Source organism: Amborella trichopoda, chromosome 9 (assembly GCF_054954075.1).
Source record: "Amborella trichopoda isolate Santa Cruz 75 chromosome 9, AtrichopodaSantaCruz75HAP2 v2.0, whole genome shotgun sequence".
NCBI lineage: Eukaryota > Viridiplantae > Streptophyta > Magnoliopsida > Amborellales > Amborellaceae > Amborella > Amborella trichopoda.
Genome location: NC_142344.1, coordinates 5201541 through 5222241, shown reverse-complemented (window position 1 = coordinate 5222241; position 20701 = coordinate 5201541). Strand labels below are relative to the sequence as shown.

Below are 20701 nucleotides of genomic sequence, written 5' to 3'. Positions count from 1 at the left end.
CACCTCAAAAATCTATCGGAAATGTTATTTTAATGTTGAAAAACCCTCTATTTTGAAGATTTTCATATATTTATAGATCTCCTTGATTTTAACCATTTTTTGAGTTTAAAATTTTATAATTAGATATAAAAATAGATTTTAAGATATTCCTAACAATTTTTTAGGACAAAATTACATGTTATGACAAAATTTGGAAGTGCTTGGAGATGTCCCTTAATTGGATTATTTAAGGTTGCAACCTTATAGAAACCACACCCTTTTTAAAATAGATGTTTTATACCTCTAGACGTACAAATACGGTCCAGCCTGCATACCTCTAGAAGTTTCATTTTATTTTTCTAAGGAAAGAGATTATCAAAGGTTTGCACGAGAGAGATCGAGAGACGGCATTGAGTTTGTAGGAGAGAGATGATTAGGGTAAAAAAGATTTGTTTTCGAAAAATAAGTTTCCTATCCATTTAGTTCAAAATATCATTTTCCTAAAAAATAAGAAAGAGATAATATCCTCGACATTAGTTTTCAAGGACATTAAAGGGCCCTAAAAGAAATTATCCAAGTATATTTCTAATAAAGGAAAAACAATATCGTTTTCTTTTATTTCCTGCAAATCATTTTTGAGCCAACAAATTAAGTTTGCATTAATTGCCAAGAAAAAAAAAAAAAGAAGGAGCTCCTTCCCTCTCCCCCTTTGGTGATAGAGGGAATTTCTGCAGAGAAGAAAACATCAGACCAAGAAAATATGTGTACACAATGCCTGAAGAACAGCCACTGAAGTGCTATTTTATTCAAGTACAACTATTTACATTAACAATTAATATTGATACTAAAAAAAGAATAGATAACAATTCAAATGAAGCAAAATATTTGGTTCCTCTACCCCAAATCTATGGGGAAAAATAGCAAAAATAAAATAAAATGAAAACAATAAAAATGAAAGAGGAGAGAAAAAAAATGTGGAATCAAACACTCAAAAATTGAGTTCCCTAGTTGGATTTCCGGGCTTAAGCCGCCTACGTCTCGAGCCTGGTTTCTTATCTCTTGCACGCTGCCTTCTGCTTGAGGTTTTCGCTCCTTTCTCAGGCAAAGGAGGGGCCCTTTCACTCAAGTTGTTATACAAAGATGGAGGATGGAGAATAATAACAGGTAATGCTGGCGGTTGTGGCCTGCTACGTCTACGCACATCTCTGTGATATGCCTGCAAAATCGATGGTGCCCATATTCACAATTCACAAATCTCTCTCTATCATGTTCACAAATCTCACTCTCCATCATGTTTAGGATTATTCTCATGTGTACGATCATGTAAGAAAATTTGAGCTATAAGAATAACAATTCATGTTTGTCATCTCCCTCCAAGGTAACAATTCATGTTTGTCATCTCCCTCCGAGGTAAAAATTCATGTTTGTCATCTCCCTCCTTTGAGAGGAAAGAAATCAAGAGATATGGTTTTGGCTCGCTACTACTAAGCTTGCATTTGGGTTTTCAATAGTTTGCTAGCAGACCCACAACGGGACATCGTCAACAACAAATTCTTAGTAGAGGAACAATCGCCCCAACCATCCATTGTTGATATCAGACAGCTGGGGAGCTGCTAGCAGCGTATTTGAAAACTGAATGCTAGCATTGTATCCTTTTCAATTAGAATCAGCATTCCCAGAAAACAACTCCATCCTCAGATAAAGCCCGCACTTTACACCGTGTGTATGCAAATAAGCAGAGTGATTAGGGAAAATTTGCAAAACAAATCTACCCTCAGACAAAGTTTGCACTTTACACTAAGTAAACACAGAATACGCATGGGGATTAGGGTGTAAGGTCCACAGAATTGTGGTTAGAACCCAAACCAACTCACCCACCATAGGAAAAGGGTGCAGATGTGTGTGTGAGAAAGCGAGAGAGTGTGTGCACCATGCAAGTTACATGATTAACGCAAAGGTGTTTGTGCATGTGATGTGTGAGAGAGAGAGGTACAAGCAGCCTATTTCTAAATTGTGCGTGTGTGGAGAGGGAGAGAGATTTACAAACAGGAATATTTCTAATCCCATGGTTCTCAGAAAATCAACAAAAATGGATTAGGATGACATCTTAAGGAGGAAGGACAGACCTGAATGACAAAATTCCGCCTCTCGCAATCCTGAAACATGTAGGGTACCCAGTTTGTTGCCGTCATGACTTTGTCACGCACGGTCGAGAAGCTGAGTTGGTCCCTCGAAGTGAACCTATCCACTTCATTGAACCAGTTACATGTAAACAGATTCGTAATGGGAATGTGCTCTCTTATGATAACACATCCTTCCGGAACATCTACAAGACACCCCAAAAAAATACAAAAGAGATTATATCACTCATCCATGAAAAATCTACTCTCTCTCTCTCTCTCTCTCTCTCTCTGCATGCTCATCAAGCACACGCGTTTTGAAAAGGGACCCCATCATTGAATCCACCATGAAACAGGAAGTTGAGATTCCCAATGACAAATTTGAAAGGGGGAGAGAGAAAGATGAGACATCCAACAACAAATTTAAGAAAGAGAGGGAGAGGAATTTTTAGTCTGAGTCATCTTATAAAACAGGAAATTATGAAAGATCCACCAGTTGCTCATATAACATAATTTCACAGAATATACGGGTGTCATTGATTTCTTAAAATATAATAAGGACCAGATTACCTAAGGAATATGATGAAATAATGTTACATGCAAAACCTTCTCTCTCATCATGAATTTGCCATGAAGTTTGCAATTTGAGATTTCCAACAACAAATATTAGAGAGAAGGATTTTTATTTTATTTGAGATTTCCAACAACAGATAATAGATAAAAGGAATTTTATTTTATTTTTTGACAAGTGAGAGAGATGCAAGATTTTGCCATCATTGTTAAAAGGAAAGAAGTATACCATAAACTTGAAATCCCAAAAGTACGCTTTGTACTTTACCTTTTGAAATCAACAGCCAGCAGTTTTTATATTTCTACACTAAATATCAAACCTACATGAAATATGTTGGCACCCACACACTCATAGAGATGAAAAGAACTACTCACCACTAATGATTGGAAGCTTGGCCTCTGAATATGGCGTCAAGCCCTCACTCCTGTAAAACTCAATTTGACGATCTATAGAAGAATTGTAATATTTCCCAGCAGCTTTGTTTGCCTCTGCTTCCTCAAACACATTGAAGCGTCTATAATGCTTCGAGATGGAAAAAGTGGCATTCCGCCTCAAAAGGAACCTGCAAATACCCCCAAGACCAAGCACCAGAGAAAAGCACATAAATATACAAAAACTACTCAGAGGCTTTGCGCATACGCACGGGGGCGCGCATGCATGCCTGTGTGCACACACACACACACTTCACACGTGTGCACGTGCACACATGCAGACACAGACACACGTGCACAGGGTTACTCTTAGCGTTAAGTACCTTTCAATAAGTTCATATGGGTCCCGAACAAGTTCAAGCTTCCCATCAATCCATATAGAATACCTAGCATGAAGGAAAAGCCTGTGTAGAAGCAGCTTAGGAACCTGTAACATAATAAAATGGATAGGCTTGTAAGTTGACCTTACCTCAAAAAAAATATGAATAGGCTTGTATCAGAGGTGGCTCTCTGTTCAATCTTTTCATGCAAGTCCATCAAACCAGTAGCCAAATATCAAGGACCTTATCGTAGTTGTGATTTTACAAAATTCTACTGATTACCCCACAAATTAAACAAAGAAATAAGATATAAATGTCAATGTTTTTCAAATACAGCTGATACTTCATAATGCACCCCTATAGAAAGACCCATTCACTTCATAAAATGGTATATGTACACTGAACCAACCACGAGTTAGGGCATGGCAATACCTAAATGAGGAGTAGGATGTGGATAACATGCCTAGGGGCATTATTCTTCAAATATTAACAATTTGAAGTAGCTTTGCACTCTATACCGGAGGCTTAGTACCAAGGACAAGCCCAAGTATCTCCAACTTAAACATAGAGTTCCATTGAGCCCATCACTCAAACATACCAATTCTTAAAATTCCTAAACTTGTTCAACTTTCTAAATCATTTTGATGGATATCTCCAACCATGCCCTAATGGAGACACTCTGACTGTTGTATTATGGAAGGAAAGAAAGCACAAAGAGGATCAGATAGTAGAGTGGTGTGATAGACAATGGCTAATCACCAAGCCCCTCTAAACTTTCAGTCAGTCATGGTTATCATCGAAAAAGGAGAGGGTACAAGCCCGAGGACATCTATCCACCTTAACTTTCTTTTCTCTTCACCCTTTGTTTCTTTTCTCTATTCTAGATTCCAAACCCTGTAAATCTCTTTCACTAGAGGGCTTCTCCTTCACTAGAAATCAAGGTTTCAAAAAACGCTAGGCGGCCCCTAGGCAGCCTGCCTGGCGCCTAGAACCTCAGGCGCCCTGTGGTGCAAGGGTTTCTTCTTTTTTTCCACTTTGGGGGTTCAAAAATAAGCCCCATAACATTTTTATACAAACTTGGGGGTCAAAACAATCCCCTCTGCCCCTTTGGGCTAATTTTAAAATCGAAAAAAGCCTTACAGCCCTGGGCGCCCGCCAGGTACAACCGCCCGTGTAGGGCCGCCTAGGTCAAGCCATGCAGTTTTTTTGGTCAGGCCACCTAGGCACCGGGCGGACTGTTTTTTTAAACCTTGCTAGAAATGCAACTAACAGCCACGACCTCAATGATCCCTCTCCCTCTAAAGAGGGGCTTCTATGGCATGGGTATCTTTCTTTCTCAACCCTTCATCAGAATACATTCGACCCTACAGTCACAGGCAGCCAAAATTTGACCAAGCCATTTAAATTGACCACCTGATTCTTTTGAATCACCTTAGCATTATAGTCCAATCAAGTATGACCCTCTCCAGTGCACATCACAGTGCCAACAATGCTGCAAGACCCAGAACAATTCAATAATATGTTGGCCCAAAGGGCCCAAACACAATCTTTACGCATGTCTCCTGCTCTTATTTGAAGGTAAAAGACAAATCCAAGTCCAAATTCTGAACACGAAGAGCATTAAACAAGAGGGGATACTGTTTATCTTATTTATACATCAAAAGAGTCATCCTAGGAAAAGAGCCTGGGCTTAATTGGTTAGCGCTGGACGATTTGCAATGCTATGTCTTTGCCTCAATTCATATCAAGGGTAGGGGCCCTCTCCCCACTAACTCACCCAAAATACTTACCCAACAAAAAAAAGATTCATCTTTAAGTATCATTATATTCTGTATCATAGAGTCATGAATTCTCCATATACCCTAATTCTAGTTGTGAACTTCAATAATTCTTAAATTTTTTACGTTCAAATATATTGTACAAGTGGCACACCTCACAGCCATAAAAGCGCATGAATATTATCAATATAGGTACCAGGAATGACCCAATAAATTGAAATTTCAAGACATTACAAATCTATTTAAGAAGCTCAAATAAAATACATATCAACCTATGAAAGTCAAGAGCTTTCCCTCATAATAGATCCAAGATTAGCACAAACAAATACGGTGAAACCTTTCATCAAAAACATTGTTCATGCCCATAGTGTCATAGGATATGTCAACTGATTAAGTACTGCAATGAGACCATATTTCACTAATAGCACAAAATGGTCATCACAAAACTCAACGCAAAAACCAAGGAACAAATTTGGCCCTCCAAAATAGCTGCATCAATCTGTTGTCCATTTCTGAGAAAGTCAAATCCAGTCAAATAAAAAGTGTTTTCATTGTAAAAGAACCGGCATATATCATCCAATTAACTTAGAAGGTAGCATCAATCTTGAGAGAAAATAGCATCAATGATGTATAGACGATACAAATTATGGGGTGGATATGAGGGCATATTAATATACCATAAAATAAGCAACATGTATTACTTTTTTTTCGTTCTTTATTTGATAAGCCATCAGCATGTGCAAATGGACTGCATCAAGACCTATATGGTTGTCTAGGCGTGGAAAGAGAATGCAAAGCAGATTCCCACCCACCTTTCCGTTGCGTCTTGCATCTTGGTAAGGTAAATTTCGAACAACAACAATCCTCCATAGCCCCACCTTCTTTGTGTCATTCAGAATAGACGAGTTCACCATGAAATCTCGAGTCACCTCATCAATAAACATGTAAAAGCATACATGTCTCTTTGCAGCCTCACTAATATTCTTGGGCTGTTGAATTTCATCATAGTTGGCTGCCGGTAACGTATAGTGAGAAGAGAAAAAAAGAGATCAAGGAAAATGCAAACAGTACTAACAACCATGAGTACATGGGGAAAGTATACACTAGTCCAATGGACTATGGGAAACCATAGTACATTTGTAACATGACAATCCTATCAAGTGGTGGTAGATGTCAATGGAGAGGCCACTGGACCCACCAGAACAGGACATGACCCCAATGGAGGCACCCCTCCCCAACCTCCCCCTTCACTCCCCACTCACGGCCCCTGCTCTCTCTCCCTCCCCCCTCCCCTGCCTCCCTTCTCCCCCAATGCCAAAGAAAAAAAGAAAAACAAAAAATAAGAAAGAAAACCGCTCCCCTCAAACCCACCCCTAGGCTTCCCCCCCCACCCCCGAAAAACCCCTCCACCCTCCCTCTACATCGAGGTTCGTTTCATTGCATGATCATGACCTTAGTGGACAATAGTTCTCCATAACCCATTGGACTACAGTATATTTTCCAATAAATAAAACAAAATAGTCTCTCTTTTCATCATACCAAATATGGCCGACGCGACGACTATTGGACCACATTGGTCCATTTCATAGAGATCTTCCTCATCAATGTCAAAGCCAGTGTAGTTGCCAGGTCTATTCCCCCCCACAAATCTAGACTCATAAGCAGCAAAATGCAAGAGAAACAACTAAAATTAGAATTGCATGCTTAAACTATCTAAGACAGGATGGAGAAGGTGGAGAAGAAAAAAGAATCTAAGGAAAAAATACATACCCACAATACACTTCCATTGTCTCCTTTATGTTGAAAGACTCATCCCTTTGTTTCAGGGAAGGATATCCACCAAAAACAGAGCCACCTTCGTCAACAGGGTTAACAGACTTTTGAGGCAGGACTATGTTTTGATCAACAACATAACTTAGATGCTTAAGCACTGGAGAATCAGAAGGTGTGGCAGGTACGAGGCGTATTGCCTCCTCGACAGGAACATAACATACAGGACATGCTAACAAGAACGCATATACAATATAAGTGCCTTGTGGTTATGTTAATTAAGCAAGTAATAAAATTGAAGCATAGTATACCATAATCCAGTGGAATATGGTATATGGAACTCAAAAGGAGCATCCACCATCCATTCCTGATGATAAAATTGGATTTAACTGTGCCAGGGTGAATTCCCTAATGAGCCCCAGTATATCTAACCTCCACCATCCATCATTAGAAACTGATCGCCGATGCTGCTTTGGATTCCCAAATATCATAGTCCATTAGATTTATGTTATAATTTTCCAAAATTATTAAAATAATTGAGAATGGAATTAAAGTATGCATGGAAATATTTCGATCTCAGGTAACAGCAAAAGTTGCTGAAGATTATAATGTAAGTAACCCCAATAATGCAAGCAACAAAAATGGATCCTCAAAAACAGAGATCAAACTCACGTCGTGGCCCTGTCCGTTTCTTATCTGCTGGTGGAGGTGGAAATGTAAAATCCTCACAGGGATGCCCAGGAGGCAGTTGCAATGCAGAAAAGTCAGGAGGAGGCGGGAGAGTTTTATTTTCTCTACTTTGTAATGGAATCTCAAATAATGGAACTGACGGTTTCTCAGCTAATGTATTCAATGAATTCCCATTGTTAATGTCAGGTGGTGGGACTAGTGGATTGTCCTTCTTAGTGTCAGGCTCAATAACAGTTTGGGGACTATTGTGGGTATGCACTGTGCTTGGGACTGGTGGATTGTCCTTCTTAATGTCAGGCTCACGAACAATTTGGGGACTATAGTGGGTATGCACTGTGATTTGCTCATGGCCCCTGAAAGGTTTCAAGGGTCGAGAAGGCCTTTGGCGCGTAAGATCCACTTCTGATGCGTCATCCTCTGGTTGAGTATAAACAAGATCGGATCAAAATAAAATAAAAACAGTTCCAAAAAAAATAAAATCAGAGATCAAACAGCATTCGAAAGCAAGGAAACCAAGACACACAGATTTCTCCATGTGTCAAGTAAGAATATAGAAATTCATGGCATAACAAGAAGCAATGCACTCCAAACTAAGTTCTAACCATGTGAAGAAGATAAAGAACAGATAAATCAATAAAATCAAGAACAATGAAATAAAAGACTGTTGCTAATGAAGGGCAGGAATCCACTTAGCAATGTTCTATATATCAGAATAAGCAGAAGCAATGGCGGGAAGAAAAAGAAAAAGGAAACAAATACTGAAGTAAAACATTAGATCTACCAACTAACAGAGCTTACCATTAACTGTATATCCAGTTAGTAAATAAAAGCAAAAAATGCTATTAAGTATAAAACCATTATGATCATCCAAAGAAGAAAAAAAGAATGGGATCCACTCCATCAAAACCATAAAAGGATCCTCTCCATCAAAGTATCCATTGGAATCAAGTTAGACCTCCAATAGTCTTACCACAAAAATCTACCAATCACTTTTGCATATTTCTACATAACACAATAAAAATATATTTTGATGAGTATATACGTTTTTTGAGGAACAGTTCCACATTGTTTTGTAATTTAACAAGCCTTTGTGGTTAAAAAGCTTCTTAACCGAGTTAAGAGGCCACAAGAATACAACCATGAAATTCACTAACCAATTTCAGACCTAAATCAACAGTAGATGGCAAGAACTTGGTTGCACTTAGTTAACCCCAAAGTTTCAAAATAGCTGAAAGTGACCAAGTTCAAGGACTTCACTGAGCAGCGTTATAATCTCAATAAAATGAAATACTCCACAAAATGTTCTAATTTCAAGAGATTCAACTTCTTAAAGTTCTGACACTTCTCTAGCAACTTAAAACAATCACAAGATCATGGGCATTGTGTCTAAAACGGTCTAAAAATAAATACTTCAGATAATTTATAAAACTTGTAACAGGTTGTAAAACTAAAATGTTGTGTTAGGATCAATCCAGGATTGATAACTCTGTTACAAACTGAAAAATAAATACATTACAAATTCAGGCTATCATGCTAACCACAATATGAATGTACAAAACCACACGTAATCATGTAATACAGTAAGAGAGAGAAAGAGAGAGACAGAGGGAGTCCAGGATTCATAACTCTGTCACAAACTGAAAAATAAATACATTACGAATTCAGGCTATCATACTAACCACTATATGAATGTACAAAACCAGATGTAATCATGCAATACAGTGAAAGAGGGAGAGAGAGAGGGAGTTACTGACCTTTATAGAAAGTGGACATGAGAGAGGTGACAATAACCAGAGAGAAGACAACTAGGATAAGCATTCCAGCCTTCCTCCTACCAACAATTTTGAAGATCCAATGGATAAACCTCTCCTTCTCTCTAGAGCCCGAAATGAGCATCTTTGAGGGCTTTCGAATAAAGTTGGGTGAATTATTCGGGACTGGCAAACCGGGACTAATCTTACTCTGATCATGCAGAGATCCATAACTACCTGTGCGTAGACCCAATGACCCTCCAGTCATCGTCCCTGCGCACACTGGCCTTTCATTTCCTCTCAAACGCAATCTATCTAAATCCCATCCAAATAAATTTAGAGAACCCCACCAAACCCACCTCTAAATTCATCCAAGGAAATAACCCAAAATCCGATCTATCTCAATCACAAAAACCAAACCCACCTCTATATTTATCAGAGAGAAAAACCCCAAGATCAATGGCGCACTAAATCAATCTCTCTACCAAAACCATCTCCAATATTATTTCAAGGACTCCAGAGCCACTGACTTCTCTTGAGTCCATTGCAAAATTGATCTATATACAAAACCCACTTTCAAATTCTGCCCAAAAAGCCCACCTTTTACCGCAGAGCGGATAACGAGAACACCTAACTCCAAATCTATCCCCAAATAAATCAATCTCTATCAAAATATGAACCTTAAATTTGGGTTACATCCAATCAATAGCAAAACCCAAAATCATCGGAGGCAAAAACCAATCTCCAATTCTATGGCCAGAAGGTAAATCTCTGTGCTAAATTTCAACCTGAAATTCGTGTGTTATCCCACTAATTAAAAAAACAAAATCTTCACAGTATTAAAATAATCTCTCAAACTACCAAAATGTGCAAACTTTCGATGATCCCAACTCAACCCAACATCCAAATCGAACCAACCATAAATCAAAAACTCAACAAGTAACCATTTAGGACCTCTGGGTTGAATGATGGGCTCGTTTTGCACTGAATAACAGGAGTTTTAGAGAGAGAAAAGATACCGACATTCAATTGAAGACAGATATACGAACCACTTACCAATTTTTACCATATTCCTTCCAAAAGTCCAATTCCATCTCGTTCCTAAGACAATGAAAGTAAATCTTCCAAGAGTGTCTCCTTTGTGGGGCTTTTACTTCTCAGTTTCCTTCTCTCTCTTCGTGACTCTTGGCAATGGGGCTCTTTGCCTTTGCAGTTATCAGGAAATTAAATTATTTATCTCCTTCCATTAAAACATACAAATCTCAAGAGATATATACAAAGCATTATGGCCTGAATCATTAGATGATATGCCCAATGTGCTTTAAACTACATGTAATTGTTTATTGCTATTTGCACCGAATTTTGATAGCCCAAACAACCTCTTATATACCTACTCATCTTTTGGGTGTGAATTGAAAAATATGGGTAAAAACATTGGTCAATATTTGCATTCTCGCGGTATATTAATTTATTATTTTATGATGGGCACAAATCCATGCACTACAGCTGCTCAATTGGTGCGATTCATGAATTATTAGTGCACGCCATACAAATATGTCTTGGGTGCATGCATGAGGGATGGTATCATGCATTACACAAACAGAAACTGCAAACCATTTTCGTACGGCCGGGAATGGGCGGGCCCGGCCATGATTCTAATGGGGGATGCCCTGGCCGAAGATGCCCTAGCCCAAGGTTAGACTCGCCCTATTAGGGCCTGATCTAGGCTAATCTATCTAAAGAAGAACGAAGGAAAGATAAGGAAAAAATGGGGTTGGATCAGTCCGGTTGTGGCCCTGGTCTAGGCCCACCCTAGCTCAGCCTCAGGCCAAGCCCTAGTTCTTCAAAGTCGGGCGTCCAAGCCCATTATTAGGCCTAACTATCTATAGGGGTGTTGATGGGTCGGGTCATGTCAAGGTTGCTTGGGTTAGGCTTGTGTGACCAAGACTGAACCGTATAAGGACCCAGTCAACTCCAGGTCATTGGACACAGACCTAGTCGAATCCAGGCGACCCAACCTACAAGGTTGGGTAACATTTTAAGCCAGGTGCGGGTCTAGATATGGTAAAAATAAATTTTATTATAAATATATTATAATAGACATACACATGTATATATATAGGGTGGCGTTAGGTTAAGTCAACCTTGAACCATACCCAACCCAATAAGGTCTAGGATGGAGCCAAAACCAAATCGGTAGCGGTGACAATGGACCTAGACCCGGACCCGACTTGAGACCCACTAGGTATACCAAAACGAGTTTGGGTATGGGTCTAACATTTGAACCTAGCAATCCAGGGCCGATATCAATTGAACTCGACCCATACCCGTAAACTATTGGAGATAAAATACTTCAAGCCCTATTCGTTTAGGTGTGTTAAGGATTGTATACAATAAAAATTCATAATCATCTTCAGGACAAATAAGATGGCTTGAAATTTAATGGCGAGTTGTGACCTTGTTGCCAATAATTTGAGTATGGGTATGGGTCAACCTTTTGGACCCTAATACATTCGGGTTTGAGTCCGACCCATACCCAACCCGTTGCCACCCCTACAAATCGAGTCAAGTCCATAACATTTGGACCCAAAACTAACTAGGGCTGAAAATGGGCCCAGACCCAACTAGGGACCCGTCGAGAATAACCGACCCATCACAAGTCCAGGTATGGGTCCAACATTTGGACCCAGCGGATCAGGCCAGGGTCCAAAACCTAGACCCGAATACTATTCAAGTCCGGGTTCGGGACCGACTAGACCCGACCCATACTCATAAACTGTTGGAGATAAAATACTTCAATCCTTATTCGTTTGAGTGTATTAAGGATCGTATACAATAAGCTCATAGTCATCTTTAGCTATTAAACGATAAATCAGCTTGAAATCGAATGGTGGGTGATTGTGACTTTGTTGCCAATAATATGGGTATATGATGATAAAAAAAAACAGAAACTCATAGTAATGGTGGCAATGGACCCGACCAGACTCGGGACCTGACGGTTACGAGTATGGTTCAATTTTTGGACCGGACAAGTCGGGTCCGGGTCCAAAACTGGACCCGAATACTATTCGGGTCTGGGCCCGGGTTCAGGTGCAGCCGGATCCAACCCATACGCAACCCATTGCCACCCCTAAAACTAACCCATTCGGTCTATGGATTCAAATCCAAACCCACTTTGGGTCGACCCAACATGCCACCCCTAAGTGTACATGTCCTAATCCGAAACATGTCAATGTGTATGTCTTGCATGTAGGGAAAAGCTTAACCTTATAGTGTAATAGGTGTTCCTCAAACAACCCTTTTTTTTTTTTTGAGGGGGTGGGGGGGGAGGGGGGGGGGCAGATAATATGTCTATGTGTCACATGATTGCGTTTGAAATTTGTTTATACTGAAGTTCTTTTAGGATTTGCGGACTAGAAGTTTAAATATGTTTACTTTTGGTTCAAGAAAGTTGCATTCAGCTTTAGCCATCATAAGAAAACTTGCAGCCAGTGCATCACAAAGTTCAAAAAAAAACTTATTGGACTTTGAACGGCACATTTCCATTACACGTTTAATAAGAAAATATCAAAAGAAAAAAATCAGCAGTATACGGCAAAAATATAAATAGAAACAAATAAACAAAATACAGCAAAAATGGTCAGCTTAGGATGGAATGTTTAAGGTGAGCTTAGGGGGTGGCACTTTTAGTAAGTTCAACGGCCTCCACATTGCTTTTCTTGAACACATGCTGGAAATCACTTCTAAGCCCTCCAACTCCGGTCATTCATTAAAGCTCTACATCTTCGGGGTATAAGTGTTGGGTTTATGTGGTCTTTAAAGGCCTTATGAGTGTGTAATGAAAAACATTTATTATAGTGGAACATAAATTCTGTGAAAATGTGGTCCCTCGAGGATCATACTAAGCAAATGATGGTTGCTGATACCAGATTGTACTTGACAATCTAGGTCAGTCGGTTGGAAAACCCAAGGTACCTAAGCATAAAGAATAAACCGAGAAGGGTTTTGGGTTAGCCCTTGATGAGGTCGGAGCATATACCTGGATGAGTGTTCCGAAAGACTGTGTGACCCTTGTGTGTAATGATAGGCCTACAGAGACGGGGGACAAATCCTCATCGATGTTCCATCACACGACATGCATATCGATAAATCGTTCGGGAAAGCCAGTTATCGATCTTTAGGTGAATATGCATGCACGAGAGAGATACCCTTATACGCCATAGAGCTGTGGGCGCATCATGTCGTGGTGACCTTGACTCGTCTCTAGGGGAGGACCTGTAATCCACAAATTGGGATTGCGACCCCTTGGCTCATTGGTCTGACTTTGGTGATCCACTAATAAGCCTCTGCTTGGACTGTGGGTCATGAGAAGTACTGGGTCAGTTTGATAAAACAAGTGTGGTTTGTAGTCCACAGTTAAAGGTGGAGTATCCCGTGATCGTTGATAGAATTCTTGAACCATATGGATTCACGACCCATCGTATTAATTTAATTGTGTTCATTTTATTATTAAATTATTTTAGATTTATTATTGAAATTTTTATAAGTCATTTGATATTTTATTTATTATTTTTGGAATTAAAAAAATGAAGTTATTAATTTACAAAGTTATAATGTTTTAAAATTCATTTTGCTTAATTTTAAAATATTTATAAAAAAAATACATGGGGGCTTATAGTGCACATGGGCCTACTATATGGGTATTAGGTGGGGCCCCACATGCCATACATGGGTGGCACGCCCCATCCTTGGATACCTTCTCTTGTTGTTTTGTGCTCAAGTTAATTAAATATGGTAAGTATATCTTGTAGCATATGGTCAAATATTGATTAGGAAATATTGACCATATCTTGTCTTGATTATTGAAGGTATATATTTACTTGATATTATTTGATTTATCTTATGGAATATATGGGATGGATTATGCAATTTTATGGAATGCATGATATTTTAATAGATTTAACTTATTTAAATATATTGATGAGAAAATAGTTTAAGAAAAGGGAAATAATGGTTCATGCACCTTCCATAATGTTGATGGCCCATCTATGGAATGGATGGCTCAGATCTCTCACCCTACAAGTCACCTTGATCAACGATCCATATTCAATCTCAAGAAAGAGGCAAACTATGGGAAACCCTAAATAAATCCTAAACTTAAATTTAACTATAAATAGGGGCAGTGGTTTAAAAAGCGGATCGATGACCCGGATCGGGCATCTCAAAAACCCATCCAGATCGGCGAATCGGGGATCCGGATCGAGAATTGGCTGAATCGGTCGAATTAAACCTTAAAAAAAATCTAAAAAAATTATTAAAATTCATTATAAATGTTGTTTTTTATGAATTCAATAAGAAATGAGGGTACTCCATTAAGAATTTGCATTTCTTTGCATGAATATGTGAATATTGATATGTTTTTTTCCTTCATGAACTACTATTTACCATTTAATTTACATCACACAAAAGGATAAACATAGAATTATCATGGATTAAGTATATCATCATACATGAACTACAATAAAACATACAATTTGTAACATACAATCTAAAAATAAAATGACACTGGTGCCATTGATTGAATTCACGTAACAATTCATTGACTCGATCTACAAACGAATCATCCAAATTAGTGGGCACCTGACTATACCCAAATCCCTGAGTGTTAGTGTTTTGTTGTGGTCCTAATCCAAAATCCCCGAAGCTTGTTCATCCTTCATGCTCACCTACACTATCGTGCTCATCTATACCCTCTTGTTGTTGGGACTCGATATGTGAATAATATGACTGGGATTGGGTTGCCTCAGAATCATCATCTCTCTCATTTTCCCTTAGACCCTCTTCCCACTCTCCCTCATTAGGTGCAATATCACCAATATCTCCAACGAATTGTGGATATGTTGGCGGGTTGCTTCATCTTTCATGCTGCTCATCACCTTCTTCAATATCTTCTTCACCTATAGCCTCAAAGAACGCTCTCTTGTGCAACACTGGCTCATCTTCTTCTATTACCCATTGTTATGATGTGTCTATGACAAATATTGTGTCCAAGTCTATCGGCCCATAGTCTTCAAGCTTCCTTATTATTTGTCGCTCTCAGAGGTTTAAGTTGTAATGAACGTAGACTAATTTATGAAGCTTCTCCGAAGCGAGTCGATTCCTTCTAGTAGTGTGCAACCATTGGAACGTACTGCAGTTTCGCTCACAACCACTAGCAGAACATGTCTGGGAGAGTACCTTGATTGCTATCTTCTTTAGGTGATGTGCATCACTACCATATATCTCCCACCATTCAGCTGGATTAAAATGCAAAAAGCATTGTAAGGGCTAGAACAATTCATAAGATTAAATAAATGAATGAACAAAATATTAGTTAGGAGATAACATGGATCCATCTTAGTTCGAGAATGCTTGGCAAGTGTCACACCCCAAGATTTTACAATACTGATATTCCTGAGATGTGGCAGTCAAAACATATATATACATCTCTTTTTAAGACAAATTTACAATGGCGAATTTTTAAAAAGTAACAAAAGAAAGTTTAAGCACAACTTCAATATCTTCCCAAAGTTAATCCTGACGAGCACTCAAATGAAACCGCAGTTATCCTGAAAAATGTTTATCATAGTTTGATGAGTTTGGCTACTCAGTAAGTGATCATCATAATCCTAAAAATAATCATGATTGAAAGATATCAATATTTTCCAAAATGAGATCTATTAACAGAAATGCATCAACAGTTTACCTTTCAAAAAATGCATAATTAAGTATAATCCAAGTAATTGAAATGCTTATAACACTTTTAACCGCAGTGCATAATTCAAAGGATTTCACAAAATACCCTACTGGCGTCCCAAGTAGGTCACCTATATACCCCATCAGCGTCCTGATGGGTCCACTTAATCCCTATCGGCGTCCCAGATAGGTCCACTTAATCCCTGCAGGTCCACTTATACCTCACCGGCGTACTGGATGAGTTCACTTAATCCCTACCGGCATCCCAGATAGGTCCACTTATACCTCACCGGCGAACCGGATGAGTCCACATGCATACTTAAATTATTTCTAAATCTCTTTAAACATTCGAAAGCAACAATATCATGTACTCAACATATCACTGAAATCATTAATATGAATTTCACTTAAACCATTAATAACAGTCACTCTCTATAACATTTCAAAAATAACCAATCAAATATTTTGGGCTCAAATTTAGAAAGGTAGCAGTTTGTAAATGCATTCTAGCATAATTGCCAATTTAATATGTATAGAAAAACTCTTATAGAAATTCAAGAATACGGAATTATCACAATTTATGGGATATCAATCCACAAATAAACATTTCACAAAAATACTATAATCAATTGCAAAAATGTCAATTTTTAAATAATAAGGCAGTCATTTGCACATGAATTTTACAATGTCTAAATATTCAAAACAGTAGAAAGAAATATCACAATTTTACTAAAAGCAGAAATATCACATTTATTTCTAACAATAGACAAGAAAAATAAATAAATTTATTTTTCTAATTTACAGCATTTAAAATTTCTAACATAGATAAAATATCACAATTTTTATTAAACAGATTATTTTTCAGGAAGATGATGTCACTTACTCACAAATATTTGAGAGGGAGCTTCTGATAAAAATTCAGCTCGAGAGAAGACTTCACTGTGTTTCGACCAGAGAAAAAATCTCAAAAGTTTTATAAGGTAGGAGTCTTCACCTCTCTGAATTTAAATTCTACTAACATATTATTTTATTCTTTTATTACGTTACAGGTGTGAGCGTTAGTTTACGCTTTAAACACCTCAAGCTTTTATTACGTTACAGGTGCACGCGTTAGTTTACGCTTTAAACACCTAAAGCTTTTATTACGTTACAGGTGTGAGCGTTAGTTTACGCTTTAAAAAACCTAAAGCCCACATCCTTTAGTGGACATGGCAAGAGCAAGGAAACACAAAGCTTTTAAACGAAAAGCTTTGAAAAGTAGCGATGGTCCCTAAACACCATCATGTTCAAACAAATCATCATGTATTAAAAGTTTATTTTCTTTTCTTTTTTTTTCTTTTTTTTTTTTTTTGAAAGTTTAGGATTGTTACAGCAAGTCTAGTTCCGAAAGATCCTATAGCATCCCTATACATAGCAAGCTAAAACAAAATATTTCGTTTTAATGCATTATTTCTCACAAATATAACAACTCAATCAAGTTTTTACAGAAATATTAAATAATACCTCTTGTATTGTTGCTACCTGGTTTCGATGGCTTCTCTCCAACCTGCAGATAATGTATCTGACCCCTTCCATAATCTTGTGGGGATGTTCAGGTGTCAAATAGAAAAATTTTGAGTTGAAGTAGTAACCTGGAAAATATATAGATAGAGAAATGTCATTTAAAATTTCATAAAAAAATAATTTACAATAAAACATTCTAATGATATAAATATATATTTACTTGCATAATGAATTGGACGTCCAAATTTTGTGTTTCACATTCTTTCTATAATCTCGATCACTTTAATAGCAAAACTACACTTCTCCCCAATAGCTGATTTGGCCCTCTCGATATCTTCATAAACAATGCCCATGGTCGCTTTCTTCACAGACATCAGTCATTCAATCTCAAAAATCAAGCTCATATTGAATAAATCAGATCAAATTGAATACATGTGATGATAAACAATACTATAATGAATCAAAACCCTTCAAATTTAACACATTATTTGCAAAATATTTATTGAAATTGAGAGAATGGCGGAAAAAAAAAAAAAAAAAACTCAGCCCATTTTTTTTTCACATACATCAGTCTTTTTTTCTCAAAAATCCAACTCAAATTGAATAAATATAATCAAATTGAATGCATGTAATGATAAACAACACGATAACGAATCAAAACCCTATAAATTTAACACATGATTTGTAAAATATTGACTGAATTTGATAGCATGGTGGAAAAAAAAAGAAAACACATAGTTCTTACCTGTTTTTCATGCACACGTGCCTTCAAATTCAAAATTGATATGTATTCCTCCAAAATAATCACAAATTATAAACAAAAACTTCTGAACAACACTCTTACGATCAATGACCTTGAAATTTTACAAAAAATGATGCCCTCTTTCCCTTGAAATCAGTGAAATGGCAGAAACCATAAAACGTACTCTTCGATCCAAAATTTTTTTATCAAAATCGGTGATTTTTACTACTTTTTATTGAGTGAAATGGCTGAAAAATTTGAATTAAAGCCTGCAAGATGCAATTTTAAGGCTGAAAAATATGAAAAATGATAACAAAATGACAAAAAAAGATGAAATCTGTGAAGAACACTGTGTAGCCCGTGTTATTGGGCGAGCCTCGGCGATTCACTATTGGGAATCGCTCGGTTCTCTCTAGACACGGGTGATTCCCGATTTTTCGTGGAACCGACTCGGTAGCTGACGATTCCCGAGTCGAACCGGCCGAGTCCGGCTCAAACCCTAAATAGGGGTATTCTCCCACATCTACACATACCTCTCTCTCTCCCATAAACTCTCTCTCTCTCTCTCCTCCCTAGGGGTCACGCCCCTCTCTCTCCTCTCTGACTTTCTCTCTAACTCTCTCTCCTAAAAACCCTAGGGGGGTCACGCCCCTCTCTCCTCTCTGACTTTCTCTCTAACTCTCTCTCCTAAAAACCCTAGGGGGTCATGCCCCTCTCTCCTCTCTGACTTTTTCTCTAACTCTCTCTCCTAAAAACCTTAGGGGGCACACCGTAACCCTAGAGACTCTCCCTCTCTCTCATGGCCTAATATAATCTAAGGGTTGGGAAAATTAGGGTTTGAGCCTAATTATTTTGAAGTTAGGGTTTTATAGAGATTCAAAGGTGGTTATCTAGTTTGGCCGAAATTAGCTTTCCCAATTCGAGATTGAACTAGACCGCTGATCCCGCGCCATTGGATGTGGTGACTCAGTGTGGGGTGTAATATGCCTGGTTGAGGTAATCTTCGGCATCTTCTCTTTTACTTTCTTGTTCTTTCATTTTATATTCTCAAGCATAGTGTTAAGTTGTAAAAATGACATCAAGTAGTTGAGTTTTATTTTTATTGTTGTCCTGTTTTATTTTGAAATATTTATTGATTGTAAAAAGGACCATCTGTAAATGATCCTTTCGCCAAAATATAAAAGGGGTGATTATTATCAATAAAAAAAAAATTTGTATTCCCCGACAAAAGATCACACAGGTCTAACTTTCCGTAGGTACTACCTTATCATATTTTCGGAGTTGCCTTCTACAATGATACTTTTGTATCAACACCAAACGGGAGGCTCTTTTTACTCGGGTAAGGAGGCTTAAGGATCCCTTCTTTGAGCGCCTGCAATTCAGCCTCCTTACCTGAGCCAAAAGAGAACCTCTCCTTACCCGAGTAAAAAGGGAGCCTCCCGTTGTAACCCCAGATTGTATCTCCTCGATGATCTCTCCAAAATCCTCTGAACCCTGAAGTAGAGATCGACTCTCTTACGCTGTCATCAAAATTCAGCTTCACCTACCCTTAAAATACATATCGAGGGTGGGTATAGCTATCATAGTGTGTGTGTGTGTGTGTATATATATATATATATATATATATATATATATATATATATATATATATATATATATATATATATAGGGAAATGACCTTGTGAGACCCTCCCACACCCATGTGTGTAGGACCTCAAAGGCTTACCATTAAAAGGTGTGTATATATATATATATATATATATATATATATATATATATATATATATATGATAGGTTTTATTTTGCAAGTAGATTGAATTATCAATCATTAGAATTAAAAAAAATAAAAAATATTACAGTCAAAAAAAATAATTAATCATTGAAATTTTATCCTTTGTGAAATCATGATTGAGTGGAGGGAAAGAAAATTTGCATTTCTTTAAAATCATCGTTGATATATTAATCAAAGGCTCACCTACCTAAAAAACATTAATATTAATTGAAAATCCTACTTACCAAAAAAGTTTAACTCAAATTGTACCGATAGTTTCATATCTTACGTGAATTTCTTCCCTGAAAGGGGGACAACTGGTGCGAAGGTAGTTTAGGGATCGCTTTGTGCTTTATTTGATATGGATCGCTGGCCAAATCTGTCAATTTCAAACAAATAAGTGCGATACTACAGAACATTAAGTACAGTACAATCTCATGACTATGAAAATTCTCTAGTCCTGAACGTGAGGTCATGAAGGTGATCACCCCATACTAATGGTTTTGCGAAAGCGCAGTGTTATCAGATAACGCTTCGGAG

The 20701-nt window shown here is 37.8% G+C and overlaps 1 protein-coding gene across 2 annotated transcripts; it reads right to left on the bottom strand.

Moving 5' to 3' along the window:
• Nucleotides 1-755: 755 nt before the first annotated feature.
• On the bottom strand, nt 756-10771 carry LOC18445441 (putative hexosyltransferase MUCI70). 2 transcript variants are annotated; one of them, XM_020674346.2, is made up of 9 exons: nt 10467-10771; nt 7642-8076; nt 6970-7201; nt 6739-6848; nt 6012-6211; nt 3425-3528; nt 3045-3232; nt 2106-2305; nt 756-1195 (listed from the first exon to the last, which is right to left on the bottom strand). In XM_020674346.2, the coding sequence occupies exons 1-9, from the start codon at nt 10477-10479 to the stop codon at nt 968-970; spliced, it is 1710 nt and encodes a 569-aa protein (XP_020530005.2). In that variant the 5' UTR covers nt 10480-10771; the 3' UTR covers nt 756-967. The 2 variants fall into 2 exon arrangements, with proteins under 2 accessions (XP_020530005.2, XP_006855641.2); XM_006855579.4 differs by lacking the exon at nt 10467-10771 and adding an exon at nt 9414-10325.
• Nucleotides 10772-20701: the final 9930 nt, after the last annotated feature.

Excerpts from the sequence above, each read along its gene's own strand:
- LOC18445441 (XM_006855579.4), bottom strand. The coding sequence starts at position 9,678 with ATGACTGGAGGGTCATTGGGTCTACGCACAGGTAGTTATGGATCTCTG. Across the intron at positions 7,202-7,641 it reads GAAACGGACAGGGCCACGAC|CATGTCCTGTATGTTATGTT; the intron begins GTGAGTTTGATC and ends CGTTCTTGTTAG. Across the intron at positions 6,849-6,969 it reads ACAATGGAAGTGTATTGTGG|ATTTGTGGGGGGGAATAGAC; the intron begins GTATGTATTTTT and ends TTATGAGTCTAG.